General features: G+C 47.8%; 1 protein-coding gene across 1 annotated transcript in view; it reads left to right on the forward strand.

The window, feature by feature from the left end:
- Nucleotides 1-6,852: 6,852 nt before the first annotated feature.
- LOC139276063 (immunoglobulin superfamily member 3-like) overlaps nt 6,853-18,205 on the forward strand; it is a 66,888-nt gene continuing 55,535 nt past the window's right edge. The window contains exon 1 of the mRNA XM_070893489.1: nt 6,853-7,161. Within this exon, the coding sequence (XP_070749590.1) occupies nt 7,086-7,161 (76 nt within the window). The 5' untranslated portion in view covers nt 6,853-7,085. The remainder of the gene's footprint in view (nt 7,162-18,205) is intronic.

The raw sequence follows: 18,205 nt of genomic DNA on the forward strand, positions 1-18,205 counted from the left end.
GTGGAGAATACACGTACACCTGCATTGATAGGTATGCTCTTGATATGCAGACAATACTTAATGAAACATTGAGACGATCAATGTCACCGTCTTCAGCCTCCACCACAAACTCCACCACCAATTCCATCCCCCTCCCTGCCCAAGTTGAACCAGACTGTTTGAAAAATCGACATGCTAATTGACCCTGAGCTGAACTTCCGACTCCATATCCTCTTTATCATAAAGAGCGCTGACTTTCCAATTTCTTCCTCAACACCTGCTTCAGTTCATCCATGTCTTTGTCATCGCCCAGACTTATATATTCCAATGCTTCCCTGGCTGGCCTTCCATGATCCACACTCTGTAAACGTCATCTAATCCAAAACTCTTTTGCCCATATCTTATCCCACTTAACTATCACCTCTGTCCTTACTGACCTACATTGCCTTTCCTTATCTCTGTAACCTCCTCCAGCCCTAAAACATGCCTCCTGAACTCTCCATTCCATTGACTCTGGCCTTTTGTGCATTCCTCTCTCCTTTTGCCCCACCATTGGTGTCCATGCTTTCAGTCATCTAGGCCCCATGCTCTGCAATTCCCTCCCTAGATCACCCAGCTCTCCATCACTCTCTCCTCCTTCAAGACCCTCCTTAATACCCATCTCTTTGACCCTTCCAATAGCTCCTTCTTTGTTTTGGTATCCATTTTTGACTGATTATGTCTCTGTGAAGTGCAGTGGGATGTTTTTCTAAGTTAAAGACGCTATATAAATATAAGTTGTTATCGTTTCTCTATTTTAGCAACATCCGTGCGGGTGCTGTCCGATTGAACATGTAGGGAATTATTTTGTACAAAGGATAAAAAAAGGCGCTAAATGAGTGTAATTTAGTATGTTTAGACTGTTTGAAAATGTGGATTTAATACACAATTTTGGTCCTAATTGCTGATTATCATAATTTGAACTTACCTGGAGGTGCTAAACCAGAAACCTGCAGGTTTAGCACTCACTTTTGTGCAGCAGTATACATGGACTCCTCACACTCACTTCCACTGAAGATCTGGCACATTGCAGCATGTAGCAGGATGGCTCAGCGACCGAGGGAGAGGGAGCACAGGTTCTCGGATGCGGCACTGGTATTTGAGGGATGTCCTGTACCTGCGGAGGTGAAGGGGGGGAGGCGGGGGAAGAGGGGCCCTACTTTGCCCTACTGTCCCTCCTGCAGCAGCTGGTGCTGCTCTGCAAGGCCTCATGTCCTCCTTCCATTACTCCTGCAGACCAAAAGGGACCTCTAGCAAGATGCCTGTGACCAAGCACTCCCTTTCTCCTGATGACTATAAGGTGTCCAATATGGTGGAGTAGCACAGCATTTATACTTTTTAGTTGAAGTCCTCAAAGAAATTCTGGAATAAATGTTGCTCGAGTGTTGGTGAAGTCTTCTTGACAAGGTGTCCCAGAAAGTCTCCCGATGTGTTTCAGAGGTTCTTTTCACAGCAATGAACAGGAAATGGTGAGTATACGTTTAAGTAGCACTTGAAATCCACATCAACAACAACCACAACCTGTATTTACATAGGATGCAGTTACTTGCACTGTGCAAATGCTCTGATTGGCTCTCCATTGTCACATGACCTGATTGCTGATTGGTCTCCTTGGAGGATAAGCCGCACCCAGAAGTTTCTCTCGAATGTGTGAACTGCCCAGCCCAGGTTCTGAGTGACTTTGCAAAGTGTAATTCGACTCATTCTGACTTCAGAACCCAGAGAGGATTCACCAACCCAGCAAAAGTCTGCCAGGTTCCTGACCCCATCCCAGCCGAAGTTCCCGACACCCCCAGCCCAAGTTCATCCCCACCCCCACCGCCGAGCCCAAGTTCATGCCTCCCCCAGCCCAAGTTCCTTACCCACACCCCCCAGCCCAAGTTCATGCCTCCCCCAGCCCAAGTTCTTTATCCACCCCCCCACCCCCCAACCCGAGTTCATGCCCCCCCCCCCCAGCCCAAGTACCTGATTTAACCTCCGCCATAGATGGGGCATTGTGTGTGGGTCATGGATTGTTAACACGTTGATTGGGAATGAAGTGAATCGTGACAGTGTCATGACTTCCGGATTTCATCCACTGCAAGATGTCCCTTGTCACACACACACGCACACACACTGAGCTTTCTGAGAATTCGGGTGTGGGTGTAAAGGGGGTTGGAAGAACATGATATGTCTTCCATGATTTCGCTCTCTCCCCTCCGATCTTCCCTTCCCCCGCCTCTCTCTGTTCCCCCTGTGTCTCTCTCTCCCCGTCTCTGCCTCTCCCCCCTCCACCATGTCTCTCTCCCTCTTCCCCTCCTCCTGTGTCTCTATCATTCCCCCCCCTCCCGTGACTCTCTCCACCCAACCCCCCTTGTCACTCTCTTCTCCCCCTCCGTGTCTCTCTCCCCCACCCCTCCGTGTCCCTCTTTCTCTTCTCCCCCATGTTTCTCTCTCCCCTCCCCCCGTGTCTCTCTCTCCCCGTCTCTCTCTCTCTCCCCGTCTTTGTCTCTCCGCCCCCCTGTGTCTCTCTCCCTCTCTCCCCCCCATGTCTCCTCTTCCCCCCGTGTCTCTCTCCCCCCCGCCATCCCCCCAGGTGTCTCACTCTCTTTTCCCCCCTCCTGTGTTTCTCTCTCACTTCTCTCCCACCCCTCCGTGTCTCTCTTTCCTCCCCGTGTCTCTCCATTCTTCCCCCATGTCTCTCTCTCCTCCCACCCCGTGTCTCTCTCTCTCCCCCCACCCCACCCAGTGTCTCCCGCCCATGTCTCTCCCCACCCCATGTCTCTCTCTACCCCCCTCCCCCCGTGTCCCCCTCTCCCCCGTGTCTCTCTCTCCCCCACCCCATGTCTCTCTCTCTCTCCCCTCCCCATATCTCTCTCTCTCTTTCTCTTCCCCCCGTGTCTCTCTCCCACCCACCCCCCCCCGCCCCGCCATGTGTCTCTCTCTCTCTCTCTCTCTCTTCACCCCCGCCCACCGCCTCGCTCTCTCTCTCTCCCACTGCCTCCAATGTTTTCTCTCCCACAGAAGGCTGCGAAAATGTTCCAAATAATGCAAAAGCTGGAAGCAAATCCAGCTCTCTATAATCTCCTTCAGCCTCACAATACTCTGAGATGTCTGTGCTCCTCAAATTCTGCCCTCTTGAGCATCCCTGATTATAACTGCTCAACCATTGGCGGCAGTAAATGTTCAGCAGCAGACTCCATGCGGATTCATCGGAAGATCGGGGCTCCACTTTCGGTTCCAGTTACAGGTCCGAGGAGTCTACGCGTGCGCAAGGGGCATCGGGGGCGGAGTCTCGAGGATGCCAGCGCAGAAAAAACAGTGCAAATAATCGCTCTGATTTATATAACGCCTTTAATGTAGTAAAACATCCCAAGGCGCTTCACAGAAGTGTTTTAGGACAAAACAAATAAATCTGACACTGAGCCAGATAAAAAGAAATTATGGCAGATGACCAAAAGCTTGGTCAAAGAGGTAGGTTTTAAGGAGCGTCTTAAAGGAGCAAAGAGAGGCAGGGAGGTTTAGGGAGAGAGTTCCAGGAACTTGGGGCCTCGGCAGCAGAAGGCACGGCCACCAATGTTTGAGCAGTTATAATCAGGGGTGCGCAAGATGGCAGAATTTGAGGAGTGAAGACATCTCAGGGTGTTGTGAGACTGAAGGAGATTACAGAGATAGGGAGGGGTGAGGCCATGGAGGGATTTGTAAACAAGGATGAGAATTTTGAAATCGAGGCGTTGCTTAACCGGAGCCAATGTAGGTCAGCGAGCACAGGGGTGATGGGTGAATGAGACGTAGTGCGAGTTAGGACACGGGCTACTGAGTTTTGGATGACCTCAAGTTCATGTAGGGTTCAATGTGGGAGGCTGGCCAGGTGTGCGTTGGAGTAGTCAAGTCCAAAGATAACAAAGGCATGGATGAGGGTTTCAGCAGCAGATGAGCTGAGGCAGGGATGGAGATTGACAATGTTACGGATGTGGAAATAGGCGGTTTTAGTTATGCAGCAGATATGGGGCCGGAAGCTCATTTCAGAGTCAAATATGGCACCTAGGTTGTGAACAATCTGGTTCAGCCTCAGAGATGCTCGGGAGAGGGAATGGAGTCGATGGCTTGGGAACGCAGTTTTGGCGGGGACCTAAGACAATGACTTCGGTCTTCCCAATATTTAATTGGAGAAAATTTCTGCTCATCCAGTACTGGATGTCAGACAAGCAGTATGACAATTTAAAGACCATAGAGAGGTTGAAAGAAGTGGTGGTGAGGTAGAGCTCGGTGTCGTCAGCGTACATGTGGAAACTGACGCCATGTTTTTGGATGATGTTGCCAAGGGGCAGCATATCGATGAGAAATAGGAGGGGACCAAGGATAGATCCTTGGGGAACACCACAGGTAATGATGTGGGAGTGGGAAGAGAAGCCATTGCAGGTGATTCTCTGGGTACGATTAAATAGATAAGAATGAAACCAGGCGAGTGCAGTCCCATCCAGGTGGTAGAGAGGCACTGGAGGAGGATAGAGTGGTCAACCGTGTCAAAGGCTGCAGACAAGTCAAGAAAGACAAGGAGGGATAGGGAGGGGCGAGGCCATGGAGCAATTTGTAAACCAGGATGAGAATTTTGAAATCAAGGTGCTGCTTAACTGGGAGCCAATGTAGGTTGGAGAGCACAGGTGGGTGAGCAGGACAGTGCGAGTTAGGACATGGGCTGCCAAGTTTTGGATGACGTCAAGTTTACATAGGATAGATTGTAGGAGGCCAGCCAGGAGTATGTGTTTACTTCCAAACAGCTAGTCGCTATTAGAGGAGGGCCTTTGTTGAAGTGCTAGCCTCTTTAATAATAGCTTGCAGGCATTTTAAGTGGCTATCAGATTTTGAAAGAGCCTCTGGGCGACCATTCCTAGCACAGGTTTCAACTCCTTTACCAAAGTGGGGTCCTGCAATAAACGAGGGCTAAACCAGCATTGCAGCTTAAAACCCCATCTTGGTCACGTGAGCTGCTCTTTAGCGCCTAAACGGTCAATCCCCCCTGCCACACACTAATCATTCCCCTCCTCCCACACACACTGTTCATTCCCCCCCCCCCGACACACTCACTGTTCATCCCCCCCACACATTGTTCATTCCCCCCCCCACACACACTGTTTATTCCCCCCACACTCACTGTTCATCCCCCCCACACACTCACTGTTCATCCCCCCCCACACATTGTTCATTCCCCCCCCCACACACACTGTTTATTCCCCCCCCCACACACTGTTCATTCCCCCCCACACACACACTGTTTATTCCCCCCACACACACTGTTCATTCCCCCACCACACACACTGTTTATTCCCCCCCCACACACTGTTCATCCCCCCCCACACACACTGTTCATTCCCCCCCACACACACACTGTTCATCCCCCCCCACACACACTGTTCATTCCCCCCCACACACACACTGTTCATCCCCCCCCACACACACTGTTCATTCCCCCCCCCCCCACACACACACTGTTCATTCCCCCCCACACACACACACACTGTTCATTCCCCCCCACACACACTGTTTATTCCCCCCCCCCACACACACACTGTTCATTCCCCCCCACACACACTGTTTATTCCCCCCCCCACACACTGTTTATTCCCCCCCCCACACACTGTTCATTCCCCCCCCCACACACACTGTTCATTCCCCCCACACACACACTGTTCATTCCCCCCCCCACACACACTGTTCATTCCCCCCACACACACACTGTTTATTCCCCCCCCCACACACTGTTTATTCCCCCCCCCACACACTGTTCATTCCCCCCACACACACACTGTTTATTCCCCCCCCCACACACTGTTCATTCCCCCCCCCACACACACTGTTCATTCCCCCCACACACACACTGTTTATTCCCCCCCCCACACACTGTTTATTCCCCCCCCCACACACTGTTCATTCCCCCCCCCCACACACACTGTTCATTCCCCCCCCCACACACTGTTCATTCCCCCCGCCCACACACACTGTTCATTCCCCCCCACACACACACTGTTCATTCCCCCCCCCACACACACTGTTCATTCCCCCCCCACACACACTCACTGTTCATTCCCCCCCCCACACACACACTGTTCTTTCCCCCCCCCACACACACACTGTTCATTCCCCCCCCCCACACACTGTTCATTCCCCCCCCCCCACACTCACTGTTCATTCCCCCCCCCACACACACTGTTCATTCCCCCGCCACACACACACACTGTTCATTCCCCCGTCCCACACTCACTGTTCATTGCCCCCCCCCCACTCTGTTCATTCCCCCCCCCCACACACACACACTGTTCATTCCGCCCCCCCCCACACACACACTGTTCTTCCCACACACACACACACTGTTCATTCCCCCCCCGCCCACACACACACTGTTCTTCCCACACACACACACTGTTCATTCCCCCCCCCCTCACACACACACACTGTTCATTTCCCCATCCCCCACACACTGTTCATTCCCCTCCCCCCCCCCCCACACACACTGTTCATCCCCCCCCCCCCCCGTCCCCCACACTGTTCATTCCCCCCACACACACACACAGACTGCTGACATTGTTTCTCACACACACTCCCTCACTGACGGTGACACATTTGAACTTCCCCAGTTAGTCACTCCCTATATTAGTAAATATCTAGCACTTAAATTCTTCATTGACACTGAGCCAGCTTAGAATCATAGCTGCCGAGATATTGTGACCCATTTACGCAAGAGCTCAAATTATAGCGAGGACAAATGTGACAAGACATTTCACACCGCAGGAGTGTTGCTTTCTGTCTACTGCCTGCATTATAGTTTTTCTTTAAATGAGTCAGTTTCTGACTTGACATGGACTATACCCAGCGCATTGAAGGAAGTGTCTGTATCTTGGTTGATATCACCAAATGTCAGAGCTTGAAGATGTAATACTGGACTTAACCCACTGCTGCTGCGGTAGTGGTTTTAGCATTTTTACTTGTACTTCTGCTCAAAACTGTGGTTATGTTTCGCAGTTGCTTGAGTTGTTAAACTTTGTGTGCAGCTGAATTCTGATCAAACTGCCACCTGAGCTCAGAGTGAGATGGAGCAGCCCTGTTTTAAAGATACATCTTCGAAGATCAGAACATTTCTTATATGTTTTTTGATTCTCTCATTCGGTGAGTAATCAGCTCATTTTTTAATCTTTATTTGCTGTGTGGATTTGGTGCTGCTAGCTTCTCTTTTACAAACATCACACCTAGCTCTAGCTAAATCTAGAAATACTGGCTCTAAAAGCCGCACCTTATTCAGAATTGCTCAACCAGAAATGATTAACTTGGAGCAATTGTAAATCAGCAAGTGGTGGCAGCAGAAAAGTGAAAGCCTCCTGTCGTGGTAATTGTCTTGCACTTCAGAAGACTTGCATTTATATAGCGTTTTGCATGACCTCAAGACACCCTAAAGCACATTACATTGAATGTGGTAATGACCAGGTAGTCAGTTTCAGTGATGTTGATTGAGGCATAACGTGGGCAAGGACACCAGGGAAAACGCCCTTGCTCTGCTGCGAAATGGTGTCTTTTACGTCCACCTGAGAGAGTGCAGACATCTCATCTGAAAGACAGCACCTCCTGCAGTGCAGCGCTTTCTCAGTATTGCACTGGGGTGTCAGCCCAGATTATGTGCTCAAGTCTGGAGAGGGATTTGAACCCACAACCTTCTGTCGCAGAGGTGAGAGTGTTACCAACTAAGCCATTGGGAGAGACCATTTGGACCATCTCATTCTAATCGAGGCACCTTTCAGATTCCAGGGCAAAATGTGTAATACATAACAGTGACTGTGCTGTACAGTGGCTACACAACCAAACATGTGCAAGTGTAAATAAAATCAGAAGATGCTGGAAAACAGCATCTGTGGAGAGAGAAACAGTTAATATTTCAGGTCAATAACCTTTCATCAGAAGTAGGCCGACGACCTTTTATCAAAAATGCAATTATAATCTTTGATCTGAGATTTACCTGAGTCTGTACCCTGGCACATTACTAAATCAGACAAGTTCCCTTATATTATGTACCATAACCTGCCTATTTGTTCCCATATCCATGATGCCCAGCTGATCCAGTGCACCTTGGTCCCAGACCCAGGAATTTCTCCCCACAATTGTCGAAGTGCCAGCACGATGCACAGTGGTCACTCTCTGAAAACTGGAGCAAAACCTTCTGAAGTAAAAGCACCTGTAGCCATGCTTGTTGCTTACAGTTATATCATAAATATCCAGCATAGCTTGTACTTACAACTTACTTATAAATTAGGCCTCATTGAACCGGCAGTGAACTTAACATTGCAATCATTAACTGTCTTGTTTGAATATCACTGCACATTGGGTCATAAAGTGAACAGCAGCTGTCTGAACCAAAACTGACAAAACGTTCTCACATAACATGAGTATAATGAATAAATGAAGAGTGATTTCAAGGCTGTGATAAGATCTTGGTGTACTAAAGTTTCCGATTTCCAGTTTGAAACCATTTGAAACCATTGATGCTCTGCACTAGGAGAGCGATATTATAACATTTACCAGGTTATTAGCAAAAATATGTTATTTGTTGAAGCAACTTACTGATTGATCAAAGCAATGGTTGACAGCAATGGAATTTACAGACGTGTTCAAAGTATTGGATATATTGTAATCTGGTCGTAGGCAGAGATAGTATCCCGGTATTTACGGAGAGGTGGGGAGTGATCGGGAGAGGTGGGGAGGGGTCGGGAGGGGTGGGGAGGGCTGAACCCTGACGAGGCTCGGGATGCAGAGGCACAGCCAAATTTAACAGCAGGAAGTTATAATCATTCTTTTCTTCCATCACCCACCTGGCAGCTGGCCAAATTGACAGGCTGATGTGGAGGGTTGATGCGATCACGGGAGGGGGGCAGGCTGCAGATCGGGGCTTGGGGTTGGGGGTGCGGCCGGTGATGGTGGCAGATGTGTACGCGTCGGGTTGCGGTTGAGGTTCACATTTTTTAGGGTTTAATCACTCTCCTGCACCCACCCCAACCCCACTCCCCCTCCGCACCCACCAACCCCCGGCTACCTCCCGCCCAATGTGTCACTTCGATGTACAAGTTTTCTTGAAATCAAGCAAAGTGAGATTTAAGCCAGCTAATCCACATACACTAATACAAAAGCAAAATACTGCTGATGTTGGAATCTGAAATAAAAACAGAAAATGCTGGAAATCTCAGCGGGTCAGGCAGCTTCTGTGGAGAGAAACTAAATTAACTCTGTTTCTCTCGCCACAGCTGCTGCCTGACCCGCTGAGATTTCCAGCATTTTCTGTTTTAATCTGGATACAGTTATCAGTGTGTAAAATGGATTTACCAATGAACAGAGGCTCTATGAGGAATGGGTAACCATTTTACAGAAGGAAGCGTATCAATCAGACATCCCAGAAGCAAACACCATCGACCCAGAGAAAGGTGAGCCGAGCATCCTGTGTCCGGATGAGGGAGATATTCTGCCGGCTGACCTTTGAGCTCAGTGAGGAGACATTCAGTGGTGGGGTGGTACTTTGAAAAAAAAATCAAAAATTAAAGAATTGCATTAGACTTCGTTTCTTTATTGAATGTCTAGATTCCCATTCTAAGCAAGCCTATTGCGCATGCGCAGACCAGGGTCTGGTCCATACTAGGGGGTTGACCTTAGGGAGAGAGAGAGGAAAGAAGGTATGAATGTTTACTTTTCTCCTGCTGTTTTGAGCTTCTTGCAAAGCTACAATTACATTATGGGGCCAATATTGACAATGCCATACCTTCTGCAAGGCTTCTGCATGATTGTGCTGCGGAGGAGAAGATTGATTAGATATCATCGCATGAGGAATCTCGGAGCACGTAGGATGATGGGCAGGAGGCCTTACCCACATCGGGTATATCAGAGACAGGCATTCATACCTGCACCTGCGTGATGCAGGCTGTGTTAGAAGGTTGCGTTTCCACAAATAAGTTGTAACCGAGAGCTGTGAGTTAATAAAAGCAGACCTGCACCCTAGAAGCGTCATGAAGACTGCTTTGTCAGTTGAATTAAAGGTTACAACTGCACTTTCATTTTATACATCTGGATCATCCCAGGACACCACTGGGGATGCATGCGCCATTTCTCAACATGCAACACATGTCTGCATTTGGTAGGTGAATGCTGCACTATATGCCCGGAGGAATGATTACATAAAGTTCCCCATGTGCCACGTGCTAGTCAGAGTAGGAATCGCAGGATAGCTCAGATGAATACGTGGCTTGAGCAATGGTGCAGCAGGGAGGGATTCAAATTCCTGGGGCATTGGAACCGGTTCTGGGGGAGGTGGGACCAGTACAATCCGGACGGTCTGCACCTGGGCAAAATCGGAACCAATGTCCTCGGGGGAGTGTTTGCTAGTGCTGTTGGGGAGGAGTTAAACTAATATGGCAGGGGGATGGGAACCAATGCAGGGAGATAGAGGGAAACAAAAAGGAGGCAAAAACAAAAGACAGAAAGGAGATGAGGAAAAGTGGAGGGCAGAGAAACCCAAGGCAAAGAACAAAAAGGGCCATTGTACAGCAAAATTCTAAAAGGACAGAGGGTGTTAAAAAAACAAGCCTGAAGGCTTTGTGTCTTAATGCAAGGAGTATCCACAATAAGGTGGATGAATTAACTGTGCAAATAGATGTTAACAAATATGATGTGATTGGGATTACGGAGACGTGGCTCCAGGATGAGCAGGGCTGGGAACTCAACATCCAGGGGTATTCAACATTCAGGAAGGATAGAATAAAAGGAAAAGGAGGTGGGGTAGCATTGCTGGTTAAGGAGGAGATTAAGGCAATAGTTAGGAAGGACATTGGCTTGGATGATGTGGAATCTATATGGGTAGAGCTGCAGAACACCAAAGGGCAAAAAACGTTAGTGGGAGTTGTGTACAGACCTCCAAACAATAGTAGTGATGTTGGGGAGGGCATCAAACAGGAAATTAGGGGTGCGTGCAATAAAGGTGCAGCAGTTATAATGGGTGACTTTAATATGCACATAGATTGGGCTAACCAAACTGGAAGCAATACGGTGGAGGAGGATTTTCTGGAGTGCATAAGGGATGGTTTTTTAGACCAATATGTCGAGGAACCAACTAGGGGGGAGGCCATCTTAGACTGGGTGTTATGTAATGAGAGAGGATTAATTAGCAATCTCGTTGTGCGAGGCCCCTTGGGGAAGAGTGACCATAATATGGTGGAATTCTGCATTGGGATGGAGAATGAAACAGTTAATTCAGAGACCATGGTCCAGAACTTAAAGAAGGCTAACTTTGAAGGTATGAGGCGTGAATTGGCTGGGATGGATTGGCGAATGATACTTAAGGGGTTGACTGTGGATGGGCAATGGCAGACATTTAGAGACCGCATGGATGAACTACAACAATTGTACATTCCTGTCTGGCGTAAAAATAAAAAAGGGAAGGTGGCTCAACCGTGGCTATCAAGGGAAATCAGGGATAGTATTAAAGCCAAGGAAGTGGCATACAAATTGGCCAGAAATAGCAGCGAACCTGGGGACTGGGAGAAATTTAGAACTCAGCAGAGGAGGACAAAGGGTTTGATTAGGGCAGGGAAAATGGAGTATGAGAAGAAGCTTGCAGGGAACATTAAGACGGATTGCAAAAGTTTCTATAGATATGTAAAGAGAAAAAGGTTAGTAAAGACAAACGTAGGTCCCCTGCAGTCAGAATCAGGGGAAGTCATAACGGGGAACAAAGAAATGGCGGACCAATTGAACAAGTACTTTGGTTCGGTATTCACTAAGGAGGACACGAACAACCTTCCGGTTATAAAAGGGGTCGGGGGGTCTAGTAAGGAGGAGGAACTGAGGGAAATCCTTATTAGCTGGGAAATTGTGTTGGGGAAATTGATGGGATTGAAGGCCGATAAATCCCCAGGGCCTGATGGACTGCATCCCAGAGTACTTAAGGAGGTGGCCTTGGAAATAGTGGATGCGTTGACAGTCATTTTCCAACATTCCATTGACTCTGGATCAGTTCCTATGGTGTGGAGGGTAGCCAATGTAACCCCACTTTTTAAAAAAGGAGGGAGAGAGAAAACAGGGAATTATAGACCGGTCAGCCTGACATCGGTAGTGGGTAAAATGATGGAATCAATTATTAAGGATGTCATAGCAGTGCATTTGGAAAGAGGTGACATGATAGGTCCAAGTCAGCATGGATTTGTGAAAGGGAAATCATGCTTGACAAATCTTCTGGAATTTTTTGAGGATGTTTCCAGTAGAGTGGATAAGGGAGAACCAGTTGATGTGGTATATTTGGACTTTCAGAAGGCGTTCGACAAGGTCCCACACAAGAGATTGATGTGCAAAGTTAGAGCACATGGGATTGGGGGTAGTGTACTGACATGGATTGAGAACTGGTTGTCAGACAGGAAGCAAAGAGTAGGAGTAAATGGGTACTTTTCAGAATGGCAGGCAGTGACTAGTGGGGTACCGCAAGGTTCTGTGCTGGGGCCCCAGCTGTTTACACTGTACATTAATGATTTAGATGAGGGGATTAAATGTAGTATCTCCAAATTTGCGGATGACACTAAGTTGGGTGGCAGTGTGAGCTGCGAGGAGGATGCTGTGAGGCTGCAGAGCGACTTGGATAGGTTAGGTGAGTGGGCAAATGCATGACAGATGAAGTATAATGTGGATAAATGTGAGGTTATCCACTTTGGTGGTAAAAACAGAGAGACAGACTATTATCTGAATGGTGACAGATTAGGAAAAGGGGAGGTGCAAAGAGACCTGGGTGTCATGGTACATCAGTCATTGAAGGTTGGCATGCAGGTGCAGCAGGCGGTTAAGAAAGCAAATGGCATGTTGGCCTTCATAGCAAGGGGATTTGAGTACAGGGGCAGGGAGGTGCTGCTACAGTTGTACAGGGCATTGGTGAGGCCACACCTGGAGTATTGTGTACAGTTTTGGTCTCCTAACCTGAGGAAGGACATTCTTGCTATTGAGGAAGTGCAGCGAAGGTTCACCAGACTGATTCCCGGGATGGCGGGACTGACCTATCAAGAAAGACTGGATCAACTGGGCTTGTATTCGCTGGAGTTCAGAAGAATGAGAGGGGACCTCATAGAAACATTTAAAATTCTGACGGGGTTAGACAGGTTAGATGCAGGAAGAATGTTCCCAATGTTGGGGAAGTCCAGAACCAGAGGTCACAGTCTAAGGATAAGGGGTAAGCCATTTAGGACCGAGATGCGGAGGAACTTCTTCACCCAGAGAGTGGTGAACCTGTGGAATTCTCTACCACAGAAAGTTGTTGAGGCCAATTCACTAAATATATTCAAAAAGGAGTTAGATGAGGTCCTTACTACTAGGGGGATCAAGGGGTATGGCGAGAAAGCAGGAATGGGGTACTGAAGTTGAATGTTCAGCCATGAACTCATTGAATGGCGGTGCAGGCTAGAAGGGCCGAATGGCCTACTCCTGCACCTATTTTCTATGTTTCTATGTTTCTATGTTTCTATGACCGTCCAGGTAAGGCGTGGCAGGGCTGTGGGCTTCTCCAGGATTGCTGGCTTCTTAAAGGTACAGGGCTGCATTGATTGTACCCACATCGCCTTGTGAGCACCTTTGGAGGATTCCGAGATATACAGGAACAGAAAAGGCTTCCACTCCGTTAATGGGCAGCTTGTCAGTGATGACATGCATCGCATCATGGCAGTTGATGCGAGATACCCGGGGAGCACCCATGATGTGTTCATCCTACACGAGAGCGCTATATCTGCTATGTTTCAGCAGCAGCCAGAAGGACAGAACTGGCTGCTGGGAGATAAAGGATACGGCCTTGCCACCTGGCTCATGAAGCCCCTAGGCGTAACCCGGATGGAAGCTGACCGGGAATACAACATGTCACACATTGCGATGCGCAGCATAATAGAGAGGACCATTGGCATCTTGAAGCAGCGTTTCCGAGTACTTGCAATACTCCCATGAGATTGTCGGTCAGTTCACTGTTGTTTGCTGCATGCTGCGCAACTTAGCCATCATGAGGCAGCAGCAGCTGGTAGTAGAAGACCCACCTGAGGTGAGAGGGGGTGATGATGAGGAGGAAGATGCAGATGATGATGATGAGGAGGAGGAGGACAAGGAAGCCATGCAACTACCTGAACCCGGAGCATGTCGGCGGAGAAGGGCAAGCCGTTTGCCCCTTTAACGATTGCTTGAGTCTTGCATCAGCAGCTCATCCGTGAACGCTTTGTTGCCTGAAGGCTCAGCGACAACTATTCTAAATGGATCATGTTTACTGTTTGGACCTGTCCGTAATGTTGTGTTGTGTTAATGGAAAAAATAATAGAAATAAGAACATAGGAACATAGGAAATAGGAGCAGGAGTAGGCCATTTGGCCCCTCGAGCCTGCTCCGCCATTCAATAAGATCATGGCTAATTTGATCATGGACTCAGCTCCACTTCCCTGCCTGCTTCCCATAACCCTTTACTCCCTTATCGCTCAAAAATCTGTCTATTTCCGCCTTAAATATATTCAATGACCCAGTTTGCACAGCTCTCTGGTGCAGAGAATTGCATAGATTTACAACCCTCTGAGAGAAGAATTTTCTCCTCATCTCAGTTTTAAATGGGCGGCCCCTTATTCTAAGACTATGTCCCCTAGTTTTAGTTTCCCCTATGAGTGGAAATATCCTCTCTGCATCCACCTTGTCGAGCCCGCTCATTATCTTATATGTTTCAATAAGATCACCTCTCATTCTTCTGAACTCCAATGAGTATAATCCCAACCTATTCAACCTATCTTCATAAGTCAACCCCCTCATCTCCGGAATCAATCAAGTGAACCTTCTCCGAACAGCCTCCAGTGCAAGTATATCCTTCCTTACATACGGAGACCAAAACTATATGCAGTACTCCAGGTGTGGCCTCACCAATACCCTGTACAGTTGTAGCAGGACTTCTCTGCTTTTATACTCTATCCCCCTTGCAATAAAGGCCAACATTCCATTTGCCTTCCTGATTACTTGCTGTACCTGCATACAAACATTTTGTGTTTCATGCACAAGGCCAGGTCTCTCTGTACTGCAGCACTTTGCAATTTTTCTCCATTTAAATTATAATTTCCTTTTCTATTATTTCTGCCAAAGTGGATAACCTCACATTTTCCCACATTAAACTCCATCTGCCAAATTTCTGCTCATTCACTTAGCCTGTCTATATCCCTTTGCAGATTTTTTGTGTCCTCCTCACAATTTGCTTTCCCATCCATCTTTGTATCATCAGCAAACTTGGCTACATTACACTCGGTCCCTTCATCCAAGTCATTAATATAGAGTGTAAATAGTTGAGGACCCAGCACCAATCCCTGTGGCACCCCACTAGTCACTGTTTGCCAACTGGAAAATTACCCATTTATCCCGACTCTCTTTTCTGTTAATTAGCCAATCCTCTATCCATGCTAATATATTATCCCAAATCCCATGAGCTTTTATATTGTGCAGTAACCTCTTATGTGGCACCTTATCGAATGTCTTCTGGAAATCCAAATACACCACATCCACTGGGTCCCCCTTATCCACCCTGCTTGTTACATCCTCAAAGAACTCCAGCAAATTTGTCAAACATGATTTCCCTTTCATAAAACCATGCTGACTCTGCTTGATTGAATCATGCTTTTCCAAATGTCTCGCTACTGATTCTTCTTTAGTTCAAAAAGTTGTGTTAATAATGGAACAAATAATGGAAATGATTCAGTTATAATTTAAAATATATTTTATTCAAAAGTGCAACACTTGTTTGTACTTAATTTAACTTTAATAAAAATATTCTTGTATCAAACTTTAAAGTTTTCAGTTAAGATCACTTACAAGCTTTAAGATCACTTAAAAACTTTAAGATCACTTACAAACTTTTAAACTTGTAAATTTACATCCCTTACAAAAAACTTTAAATTTGAAAACAGTTATAACAGTAACAAGAATAATAACAACAACAGCAGCAGCAGCGGCAAAGAAAGGCTGCACCTATCTCTCCTCCACCTTATTCTAAGACTGCCCTCTGCGCTTGGTCTTGGTGACTCCACCCCTGCCCGCAGGCGGTGGCGCAGCATTTCTTGGGTTGGTACCAAGTTTATTCTTTCGAGCATCTCAGGTAATGCGCACTTCTTAATGGGGCCGTGGGCAGGCGGTAATGTGGAAGGCCCGGTTTCGGCCTCTTCAGAGGCTGGTCTGGGGATTGGAGTGGAGTGGCAGTTGATTCCATCAATGGCCACGGGGTCTGGGCCTGTTCTCTTATTGCAGCAGCTATCTCCGACATTCCCTCCCTCATGTGACCCAACAGTGTCTCAACTACCTGCAACATTCCCTCCCTCATGTTCACCGACAGTGTATCAGATACCTGCAACATTCCCTCCCTCATGTGCCCGGACAGTGTTTCCATTTCTCGAGAGAGTGTTGTTACTTCTCCCGACAGTCCCAATCCCTCATCACCCACCCCACTGATGGTGTCCAGGAGTGATCCCGTAAGCTCAATGCTCTCCCCACTCATTGCCATCATCTGAACCACATCTGTTACATCCTGCATCTCAGGAGAGCGCTGTCGAGCTCTCCTTCCGCTCCTCACCCTGGGTGTGGGTGTGGCTCGCTGCATTCCACTGGTACCCACAGCCTCGGATGGTGGGGCCTTGGATGTGCCTTGCTGCACCCTACTGGAACCTGCGGCCTCGGACTGTGCGAACTGTAGCAGTCAGAAAAGGGGCTGGCACCTCAATGGGTGGCACCTGCACCTCCTCCAGAGTGAGTACAACAGTGGGGGCTTCATCCTCTCCCTCCCCTTGCCCCTCTCCCTCCCCCTCCCGCTCACCATGTATGCTCTTGGTCTAGAAGGTGGGATTGGAAGATGTTCTCCTCTTCAGGCTCGTCCATGTCTGAATCTTCTTCTGCATCAGCTTCAGCCTCATCAGGGTTTGCCTCAAGTTCTGCAAAATATAACAGAACAGACAACTGGTTAGCAGCAGACGAGGGGGCAGGATGGCATGAGTAGGCTCACACAGCACAGGCGGGAGGCTGATTTGAAGGACCATGATGAATGATAGCACATTGCATTAACCGAAGCCTGGCTGACGGAGACATCCCCATGAACCAAAGCATGGCTAGCCCGTGCAGTACTTAACTTTTAGCAAATCCAGAATGTGGAATTTGCAGGACTTACCCTTTCCCTCGAGTGTGGGCCCAGTTTGTACAGTGGTGGTTGCTTTTCTCCAGGCAGGACCCATCAAAGCAACGACCCTGTCTTCCCAGGGTGTCAGTGGCTGCAGATTTGCCTAGCCTCCTCCTGTTCGAGTTCTTTCCCTTTTATTGTGTGCCGCCTTCCTCCACAAAGATGAAAATATTACTTTTTAGAGAGGGTGTCTTTCTGCTGGGACATACAGATGGTCACATTTACAATTGCAATTCCAGTAAGTAAATGAAAATATTACTCACACTAATTACTTGACCAAGTTCCTGCCACTTCTTTTTGCACTGGCCTCCAGACCTCGGGGTGGTCACCATTGCACAGTAATCTCCTGAAAGTTGGTTCCGGCGTTTCTTCATTTCTTTTGGTGAAACTTTTATATGACCACCGCTGATGTCCAGCTCGTGCCATCTGCCCTCAATCACAGTAACTCGTGCCTCCACTTTGTCCTGTAAGAAATTCTTGGTCCTTGAGCCGTGTTGCATATTACAGCTCTGATTTTTTTCCACTGAGAATTAAAGTTCTTACACACAACTGGCTCTTTAAAAATGGCAAAATGCAGACTGGGAGCTGTACTGGGCATGTGCCCATAGCAGTCGCGAAAGGGGAGCATCCTTTTTTCGGTGCAGACAGTAGGCTCCGCCCCCTGAAGCTAAAGAACAGGCTGCGTGATGCCAATTTAAAAAATTAGAACGGGGAAACTTTCAAATTTTTTTTGAGTAGTCGGGACCAAAAAAACAGGCCTAACTCTTAAAAACGGCATTGGGGGAAATTGAGCCCATAGACTGTAATCTATCCAATAGACTGGATATCAAATGCTATTAACTTGTCAATTATATGAGAAGTTTAATCCTACATTATTCTCATCAATCTCTATCAGTCTCAGACACTGATAATCAGCAATTCAGGTAATGCTGATTTACTGTGACATCCTCAAACTGCCTTTGTAACCTCTGTTACTCA

This window comes from Pristiophorus japonicus, chromosome 11, assembly GCF_044704955.1.
Source record: "Pristiophorus japonicus isolate sPriJap1 chromosome 11, sPriJap1.hap1, whole genome shotgun sequence".
Lineage (NCBI taxonomy): Eukaryota > Metazoa > Chordata > Chondrichthyes > Pristiophoridae > Pristiophorus > Pristiophorus japonicus.